A 10,464-nucleotide genomic window follows, 5' to 3' on the forward strand; every position below is an offset into this window, starting at 1 on the left:
CCTGGAATCCCTGCCATGACTGCATCCCGGTCCTGACCAGCGGCTCAGCCCCAGCTCTGCACATTCCAGGTGGAACAGCAGAAGAGAGAGGGCGGGAGAGAAAAGCCCACAGACCGGCAGGCGGAGCCTCCTGGCCAAGTCTGGCCCAGCTGGAAGGGGAGGGGGCTGTGGAGCTGGGACGTCAGATGCCATCACCTCCTGGGGGACCTTTAAAGTCGCTGTGCTGCCAGGAGGGCCAGGGTGTCTGCAGCGGTTCTCTGCCTCCTCAGCCGCCTCCTGCCACCCGCCTGGGCTGCCCATCCTGGGTACGCGCCCCTGGAGAGCCTGGTGCCTCGTCTCCGGATGCCTCTCTCTGGCTCTCTTCTCTTTTCTCTCCATTTTTTCTGTTCTGTTTTTCCCCCTTCTCTCGTTTTACCTCTCTTTCTGTCTCTCCCATGTTTTTTCTCTTTTTGCCCCCGTCATTGTCTCTCATTCTCTCTTGTATCTACCTTATTATTTCTTTCATTCCTTTTCTCTGTATCTCTTTTTGTCAATCACCTTTTCTTCTCCCTCATTTTCTTTTCTGTTTCTCATTTTACTTTCTTTCTGCTTCTTTCTGTCTTGCTCTCAATCCCGAAATTGCAGCAACCCAGGGACAAGAGTGCCCTGCACTGTACCTTGGGAAAGGTGGGCGCTGCCCCTCTGAGGGCACCAACGGAGCCCACTTCCAGTAAGATTGGTGAAGAGGGTGTCCAGGTTGGGGAGGACTAGGGTCTGCCTCCTGGGCTGGTGGAACAAAACCCTGGCTTTGAAGTGGCAGCGTCATCTCACCCCAGGGCCTGGTCCAGATTTAGCCACTATCTGGGCATTTCTTCCCATTGCCCCATCCACTTAGTCCACTGGGGTGGGAAGAATGGGGTGTTGCGCCCCTGGACGAGAGCCAAGTCAGGAGGTCTTTGCCAAGTTCCCAGTAGATAGCATCCTCTGGGGTGGTAATGCTGGAGAGCACTCAGGGTTTGGTGCCCTCATGACCACCCCCTCCAGGCAGCCGGCTCTGACTGCACAAGGCCAGACGTGTGACCCTTCCAGCCAGCTATGCCCCTGCTGCCTGGCACCGTGGGCCTGGCAGGCCTGCTCTTCTGGGCAGGCCAGACAATGAACGCCTTGATGCCCAATGCCACCCTGGCACTGGCCCAGACCGAGGGCACAGCTGTGAGACCCCTGACTGGCCTGGGGGTTCCCCGGTACCGGCGGAAGCGCCACATCTCTGCCCGGGACATGAGTGCCTTATTGGATTATCACAACCACATCCGGGCCAGTGTGCACCCACCTGCCGCCAACATGGAGTATATGGTGAGTTCCCATGCCCTCCCAGTGCCTCCCCCAGCAAACGTCAGTCCGCTCAGTGTCCTGGAAAGACTGGACCATTCACGAGCCTGGCCTCACTAGCTAGTATCTGGGCATCTGGGCCCTGTGGAATGGGCAGGAATTCGTCTGCCCATTTTACAGATGAGAAAACTAAGGTGGTTATATAAGTCCTTTCTGCAGGCAGGAGCAGAGGACTGTGACTTATGGAGCATCTCCTGTGCGCCAGGCACTTACGTGTAACCCTCTTGCTTCAAGGTGGGAATTATCTCCATTTTCCAAATAAAGAAATCAAGATGCAGAGAATTAGTTTGCTGAAGGTCACCCAGGTGGGATTGCATCCCAGGTCTGCCAGCTGCTAAAGCTGTCTTAACTAACACAATACCTTTTCCAAGAATTCTGGCTTCCAGCCAGGGAGCCGCAGGGGGCGGGTGCCTGGAGCTTTCCCTGCCATTGTCTCTTTGCCCCAGGGGTTTGATGGACACACCCAAACTGTCCTCAGCAAGCCTGTGGAGGTAGAATTTGGAGAGATGGGGTCTGGTACCTGGGGTGGGAGTGGGGGGGTCTCAGGCTGAGGAGAAACAGCAGCTGACCAGCAGAGGCAGCTGGGATGTCTTCCTTCAAAGAGGCTGGGTGGGGGGCTCTCACCCCAGCCCCCCACAAGCCAGACTCCGGAGGGGAGGAGGGAACCTTTCTCTTTATCGCAGCCCCTCCCCCAGGACCATTGTCCCAAACCAGCCTGGAGAGATAGGCTTCCAATCCAGCCACAGATTACTTTAGGCAAAGGGATTGTTGGCCTGCCCCCTCTAAGACAAATACCTACTCCCTCAACAGCCTGCAAATGCTTATACTTTTACAGTGTGTCCATTCACTTACGTACCAGCTCCTGCTTGGAGCCAGGCACCACGCTAAGCTTCGTGGACGCTGCCGAGAACAGGATGGACAAGGTCTCGTCCCTCACAGAGCTTCCATTTTAGTGGGGATGATAGAAAACAAAGATCAACCACAAAATTTACGTGTAAGACGACATCAGGTCGCAATGAGGTGTTGGGAGGGGCGGGGATAGGAGCCCAAATGGCAGGCAGCTCGCGGTGGGGGAGCCATTTATTTGTTCATTAACTGACTCATCCATTGATTAACACAGTGACTGGCGTGTAGAAGCCCTTCTAGTTTTCAAACAATGACACATTTATTGAGCACCAGCCTGTGTGCGAGGCCCTCCCCACAACAGGTGTTTAATTATTGCATGCTTTGTAGGACAGAGAGAGCTAGACAGCTCACCAGGGGCCCGAGGAGTGTCAGTGAGTGTGGGTTTGATGTTTGCAGGCCCTTACCTCAGTTCACCCCTTTGTGGCACGAAGGAAACATTCCTTGCTTTCCCTAAAAATGGATGAGTCCAACATCTCTGGGCAGATGTCTGGACCCCTCTTTGGGGATCGCCATTGCTTCACTAGCTATCTTCAGTCCACAGGACCAGTATCTGGCTAAACGTCCCTTGCTTAAGGAGCCCTTTCCCTCCCTGGCTCCAAGAAAGACCAGGTCCCGTTTCACATTCTCACACCCGCCAACTGTAATGATTGTTTAACATCTCATTTCCTTGTTAGACTGTGAGTCCTTGTTCAATATTTGCTGAATGAACAGATGAACCGAATAAAAGAATAATATCTCAGAATCCCAGGAAGTCAGAGTGGAAGGGAACTAGTATTATTTTTTGAAGTGATGCTTTTTCAAGTTATAAGAGTTGGAGCATTCAGAGATTGGAAAATTAAGAAGCTGTTACGAAGGATGAGGACGGTATTCTCTATGTACTGATGTGGAAGCATCATTAAGGTAACCCATCTGGATAAGTGAAACAAGCAAGGGGCCAAATAGAATGCCTGGAGTCCTGCCATTTGTCAAAAAACTTCATATATATATAATTATTGTATGTATGTAATATATAATTATTTCATGTATATACCATATAAGATATATAATTACATATATAAATATATACGTGCATATATAATATACTTACAGGTGTAGAATATTTCTGGAACAGGACACAAGAAACTCACAGTGACTGTTGCCTCCAGGGTCAGGGTGGCTGGAGGGACTAGTGTAGGATGGGGATGAAAGACTCTCCACTTTTCCTCCTTCAAACATCTTACATATTAAATTTGTTCATGTTTTCACTATTAAAAAAAGAACCTTTTAAATTAAAAAATTTTAATGTTTAAATAAACACATTGGGGACTTCCCTGGCGGCGCAGTGGATAAGAATCCGCCTGCCAATGCAGGGGACACGGGTTCGAGCCCTGGTCTGGGGACTAAGATCCCACATGCCACTGAGCAACTAAGCTCGTGGACTACAACTACTGAGCCCGTGCGCCACAACTACTGAAGCCCATACGCCTAGAGCCCGTGCTCCGCAACAAGAGAAGCCACCGCAATGAGAAGCCCGTGCACTGCAAGGAAGAGTAGCTCCCACTCGATGCAACTATAGAAAGCTCACACGCAGCAACAAAGACCCAACGCAGCCAAAAATAACTAAAATTAAATCTTTTAAAAAATAAATAAATAAACACATTAAAAAAATACAATAAATAAAATTAAAAATCCATTCTCTTCCCATCACTCTGGGCTGAGTCACTTCTAGGGACTGCTGGGAACTCCTAGGCCAATACCCTGGGACCCCGCTCGGAGCAGAAAGCCCCAAGCTTGAAGTCCAGTGAAGGAAAAAGGGCATTGGACTAGGAGTCAGAGACCTAGGCGTGGGTCTCGGCTCTGGTATGGACTTGCCGTTGACCTTGAAGTCGTAGACCTTCTCTGAGCCTCAGTGTTTTAATTTATCAAGTGGATTTGTTGCAGGGTTCCAAAGGAGATGGGGAGTCAACGTACCATGTATACGCGCATCTCTAGACACTGTTGAAATGATGGTGTTCGTTCCCCCAGGGAATTTCATGACCTTTATTTTTCCCAGGTCTGGGACGAGCGGCTGGCCAGGTCCGCTGAAGCCTGGGCCACCCAGTGCATTTGGGCCCACGGGCCCTCACAGCTGTTGAGATACGTGGGCCAGAACCTCTCCATCCATTCTGGCCGGTGAGTGAACCTCTGCCCTTCCTTCACTCCATCACTCAACAAGGTCACTGAGCACGCTGATGGCAGAGTGACTTTTATTCTATCTTCTCCGCCTCTGCAGGTACCGCTCTGTGGTGGATCTCGTGAAGTCTTGGTCTGAGGAGAAGAGGCATTACTTGTTTCCGGCTCCGAAGGACTGTACCCCGCGCTGCCCCTGGCGCTGCAGTGGCCCTGTGTGCTCTCACTATACCCAGGTACACCTTTGTTGGGATGTAAGGCTGATGAGAGAACAAATCCTCTACCTTAGAAGAAAACGAATGTGGTGGGACAGCAATTAGAAATAAAACAGAGGCCCTTAACAGACTTCCTTTTACATAACAAGCCTGTTCCTGGTAAGTTGTGTGTACATTGAATTGAGCTGAACCAGATCTTGTTTTGAGGATCTTAGGTCGGCAGACCATATTGTTTGACCCCAAAACGGAGATGTGTGGTCTGACAAGTTCAAGACTGCCTTTGATTTCAATAGGTCCAAACATTTTCTAGTATTTTTTATTTTCTAAGGCTCCTGTGTCTTAAAAAAAGAAACGCCAAATAAGATTACAAAAGATTGTAGTATATTTTGAGTGCTAATATTGAAGTTGTTACCACTTATTATACATAAAAATACAATGCAGTATAATGTTGCAAGAAATAGGACCAGAAGTTTTCAATGGTAGGAAAATGTCTGCTTTCAGGCCTGCCAATCTCTCTGTGACTCATCTGCAGTAAATGTCAAAAACTGAAACTTGAGACCCCCTAGGAAATGTGAGGCCTAAACCAAAAGTCCTTCCTGACATCCATGAAATATTATTACCTCCATTTTACCAAAGGAGAAACCAGGCACAGAGTGGTTAAGTGACTTGATCAAAGTCACACAGCTAGTGATATTGAGATTCTGATCCAAGGCTGTTTAACTCCAAAGTTTGTGTTTTAACTTCCAGCATGACAATGATTTTCAAACACTGGTCACTAGGGGGAAAAAAAGAAAGAAAGAAATCTAATTGAAAGGTATAGAACATATTAGCATATATCATTCTATATGATAAGATTAAATATTGACTCATAAAACTTTTGTTCAAATTGTTTGAGGCGGGGTAAGGGTGTGTGTATGTGTGTGTGTATGTGTGTGTGTGTGTGTTGGTACACTGGGTAACAATATATAACTGTATTCCTTACTGTTGGTTATAGTGGAAAAAATTTTGAGAAACATTATAGTACAATATGCCTCTAGTCCCCTCACCCTGAGACAGGTGCCTCCCCCAGGAAAACCTTATCTAATGCATCCACCCTGACAGAGCAAGCCCAAGAGCGTTTCAGCCCCAAGTCCTTCTCACAGCCTCCTTTGTCTTTGTCCCTCCTCAGATGGTGTGGGCATCTTCCAACCGGCTGGGCTGTGCCATCCACACCTGTGGCAGCATCCATGTCTTGGGCAGCACCTGGCACCAGGCTGTGTACCTGGTCTGCAACTACGCCATTAAGTGAGTGCAGCTCTGAGGCAGAGGGGGCTCTGGGGCAGGAGGGTGGACCCTGAGGTGGAGTGGGCAGGATTCTCAGAAATGGAAGACATACAGGACACCCTGCTTTCCTCCGTTCTAAATAACCTGAACACCAGGTTTTAGAGTCAATTAAGAATCCTTTGTCTTTACCCAAGTTTCAGAATCGATTGGGAGATAGACGGAGGACCAAGGCAGGTGCATAAGCAATGTCCCTGATGAAGCCAACAGTGGAGAATGTGGCTTAGGTCTGCCAGCCAAGTGGGCTTGCAAATATCTCACTGTTGAATTAGACCTTCATGTCCATTGACAGGCAACATTGGCCAATCATAGGCCTCTTCTAAGTGCAGTGCCAGGCCCTGTAAGCTTCCCACAAGAAATAGAGCAACCAAGAATACATGCTCCCTACAGGCAGGCAGGTCCCATAGGAAAGAAAGGAAGGATGCAATGAGCATGCTCAGCTGCTTTTTCCAGACTCTCCAGTCAGCTTGGTGGGAGAGAGGTCAAGAGTGGTCTTCATATGAAATTTGAGACCCCTAGTCTCCTGGAAACACAGAGAAAGGGGGATAGGAGTTCCCATCCAATGTATAGTATACAAACTTGCAACAGATTCTCATACAAAACAGATTACAGACTCTCATACACAAACGGGAACAAATTCTAAGTAAACATGATATTCAGAGTTTCAAGATTACATAGTCATAACTGCCTTTTGCTCTCACGTAGCTCTTGATCATTTACAATACACTTTTCCCTTATTATCTCATTGAAGAGATGAAAGAGAGAAAGAAGGAAAAAGGGAAGGACACTGGGAAAATATTTACCCTTTTTACAGATTAAGACATTGAGGATCAGAGAGGTTAAGTAATTTACCAAAAGTCACAAAGCCAATAAGTAGCAGAGCTGTTTGAAACACAAGTCTTTTGATTTCATATTCTATCTACTGTACTATCCTGATGTTCTGGAAGTTACTGGTAGCCGAAACTCAGATTCTCAAGTCAAGATATTTGTTAGATGGAGACATCTATTGACAAAGTGTCATAATGCAGCCCAGCTTTCTCAGATATGGAAAAATGCAACAAAGCAAATTCCATCACACACAGCTTAAGGAACTGTTCCAGTTTGCTGACATATTGAATTTTTGAAACATTGACTATTAACCATATAGTTGTTAAGATTTTTAGGCTCTGGAGTCAAGACTGTCAGAGTTCAGATTTGTGATTCAACTTCTCCATGCCTGTTTTTCATCTACAAAATGGGAGTAAAATGGTTTCTACTTATAGAATTGTTGAGAGAATTAAGTGAGCTGACCCAGGTAATGTCCCCAGGCTCATAATAATTTTGGAATACATGTTGGTTCTTATTCTTATTACTAGACCTGGGTTTGGTTCTCAGCTCTACCGTGTACACACTGAGGACTTTGGATAAGTCATTTCATCTCCTTGGATCTTAGTCTCCTCTTTTAAAATAGGGCTAATGCTACCTGGCTCACAGAGGATCTTGGTACATAGTTGCCCATAGTACATGTTAAATAAATAGTGGCCAGGATTATAACTAGGTTATAAACTCTTTGAGGGCAGGAAATAGATCTGATTCATTTTGGTATCCTTTTACTACAGTGATTTCAAACCTTTGTTCTTTTAAGCAGAACTCTTTTCTAAGTGGTTAAATTAAACAAAAAAAGAATGACTTTTATTCCATCACCCCTGGTGTCTCCACCACCCACGTTCCCTGCCCCCAAACTTCCAGGAACACCTTTTTTTTTTCCTGTTGGAAAAACTGGTAGCGTTTGATATATTTATTTATTATTGTTTAAAATTTTATTACATTTTATACTGATGTACATGCTATAAAATTCAGTGGGTATGAAAACAGGTAAACACAGAATGTTGTCTCCCTCCCCTGCCCACACTTCCCCTCTGTAAGTTTCTTGCATAACCTTCTGGAGATCTTTTATGTACTTACAAACATGCATATGTTTTCGCTCCGGGAGCACCTTTTGAAAATGGTGGACTCACAGCATCTGGCACAAGTCCTGATGCCCACTAGATGCTCTGGAAGTGTTTGTTGAATGAATGAATGAATGAACCCATATGAAACCAGAAATGCGTACTTTTCTAAGCACTTTGGCTGACTTTACTTACAGTCTTTCAACAATCACTTTTGGGGGAAAAAGATTCCATTTCTGTCCACAAGGAGTGTTTGTTTATTGTGTGAGAAAATAAGGCACTGGGACTTGAAAGGTAACTAACACTACAGGCCAGCGGTGAGATTATTAGGTAGCTCTTAGCAAGAACTGGGGGAGTGATTTTAGGCTTTGAGAAGACAAAGAGGGGGGAAAAGAGAAATCTGTGGGCTGGGATGGAGAAGCGAGTTGTGGAAAGATGAGGTGTGTAAGCTGCATCCACTTGCTGCTAGAGCAGTCTGGAAGGCCTGACTGAAAGCTGTAGACGTGATTCATAAGCTAGGGGCCAGCAAACTACAGCCCACAGCCCAAATCTGGCCTCCTGCCTATTTTCGTAAATAAAGTTTTATTGAAACACAGCTACGATATTTGTTTACGTACCGTCTAGGGCTGCTTTCATGCAATAAAGACATTTGGCCTCCAAAGCCTAAAATATTTACTCTCTGGCCCTTTACATTTCCAACCCCTGCACAGGCAATGGGGAGCCACTAAAAGTTCTTGAGCAGGAGAATGATTATGATGAAGGTTTGTTCTTTTTTTTTAAACAGCTTTACTGAGATATAATTTACATACCATACAACTTACCCATTTGAAGTGTCCAACTCAATGGGTTTTGGGTATATTACGTTATTCATTTTTTCAATCGTGGTAAAATATATGTAACACAAAATTTGCCATTTTAACCATTTTTAAGTATACAACTCAGTGGCATTAATCACTATTTCCAAAATGTTTTCATCACTCCAAAGAGAAAATCTGTAACCTTAAGGCAATGGCTCTCTACCCTCCTCCTCCCTAAAGGCTGTGGTTCATTGAGAGGATTAACTCCGGAGCAGGTAGGATGGATTTGGGATAAGGCCATTGAAGAAATAAATGTACAGCAGTGGCCTCAAAGAGGCTTCATGGGCATGTCCCCCATGAGTGAATTATACCCAGTATCTAATTATTCTAGTTCTCATTTGCATACCACCTTATAAGTTACAAAGTGTTTTCACATAATTTTTATGGACACCATTTCATTTATTTATATTATTCAGAGGACAAAATTAAGGCTCAAGAAATGAGGTCGTTTATTCCGTCACCAACTGGCAGGTGGCAGAATCCAGGACCAGAACTCAGATCTGCCCACTGGGGAGGGGAGGGGGGTGTTTGTGCTGGGAGGTGAGGGTGGGGTGGAAGGAATAAGAAAATCAGCATGTCCTGGGGAGTCACTTATCTGCCAGGTGAGGTGCTAGAGGCATGCGCACATAGCTCCATTATTTGATCTGCTGCTGCATCCCTGTGTGGGAGGGAAGTCTTCTATTGGTTTTACAGATGAAGACACTGAGGCTTGCAGGTGTGACTTGGTCACAGGGCCAGACAGTGGCAGTGCTGAGATTTGGAAACCTCTGTGAAGGTGACTCCATGTAACTGTCCCCCGACCCCGCCTCCCTGGGACCTCTTCTCTTCCAGGGGCAACTGGATCGGCGAGGCACCATACAAGAAAGGGAGGCCGTGTTCTGCCTGCCCTCCCAGCTACCGAGGCAGCTGCAACAGCAACATGTGCTTCTAGGGGCTCAAATCCAACAGGCTGCTGTGGTTCTGAATTTTCCCTGGTCTCTGGCAAGGCTCCAGCTGGGCCTGACCCTCCAAGAGTCCCTTCCCAAAGATCGGGTCAAGCGATTTTTTTTTTTTTCGATTTTTTTTTTTAAGGACATGAGTTGGGCTTACTTCACCAGTCTGAATTTTCCCTGCTGATTCCATTTCCTAAATGTCCAGCATGTGCCGGAAGAAAACAACCTGCTTGCCTTCCTTCTTACCTGTTACATCTCTTTTTTCCTCCGGCCTCCGGGAAAGAGGCCTCCATCTTTAATTGACTCAGTTCTCCCAGAGCCAGGGCTGGAAGGAGAAGTGGCAGCAGTTTTGTGACTCTCAGGCCTCCAATCCACAAGCCTTTTTCCATCCAATAAAAGGTATTTATTAAATAATCTTTATCCTGAAGCCTACCTTCATTCATCCAATAATAGCCAACCAGCTTCTGGGCAGCCTTTGAGGACCTGTGGTCTCCCTCTCTAAGATGGGACCATTTCAGCTCCAAGCTTTTAAAAAATAACTGAAATTAGCATATGGACACCCCACCCACGGTGTATGTTACTGGAGCCACCGCAGGGTCCAGGCACCCCTTTTACAGATGGGCATACTGAGGCTTAGTGAAGGGGTGTGACTTACTGAGAGCTGCACGGCTCGTCCTTGTCCACGAAAGCACCCAGGTTTAAGCTCAGGCTCTGACAATCCCTTCAGGCTGTTCCAGGCCCCTCTCTGAATGTCAGAACTGAGAGGCTAAAGCCAAAGCTGGTCTAAGGA

General features: G+C 46.4%; 1 protein-coding gene across 1 annotated transcript; it reads left to right on the forward strand.

The window, feature by feature from the left end:
* Nucleotides 1-1,074: 1,074 nt before the first annotated feature.
* R3HDML (R3H domain containing like) lies at nt 1,075-10,023 on the forward strand (the record flags this gene model as incomplete). The annotated part of the gene is made up of 5 exons (XM_082857080.1): nt 1,075-1,332; nt 4,307-4,425; nt 4,526-4,658; nt 5,806-5,921; nt 9,574-10,023. The coding sequence occupies 5 exons, from the start codon at nt 1,075-1,077 to the stop codon at nt 9,671-9,673; spliced, it is 726 nt and encodes a 241-aa protein (XP_082713206.1). The 3' UTR covers nt 9,674-10,023.
* Nucleotides 10,024-10,464: the final 441 nt, after the last annotated feature.

This window comes from Leucopleurus acutus (genome assembly GCF_964270905.1).
Source record: "Leucopleurus acutus genome assembly, chromosome: 16".
NCBI lineage: Eukaryota > Metazoa > Chordata > Mammalia > Artiodactyla > Delphinidae > Leucopleurus > Leucopleurus acutus.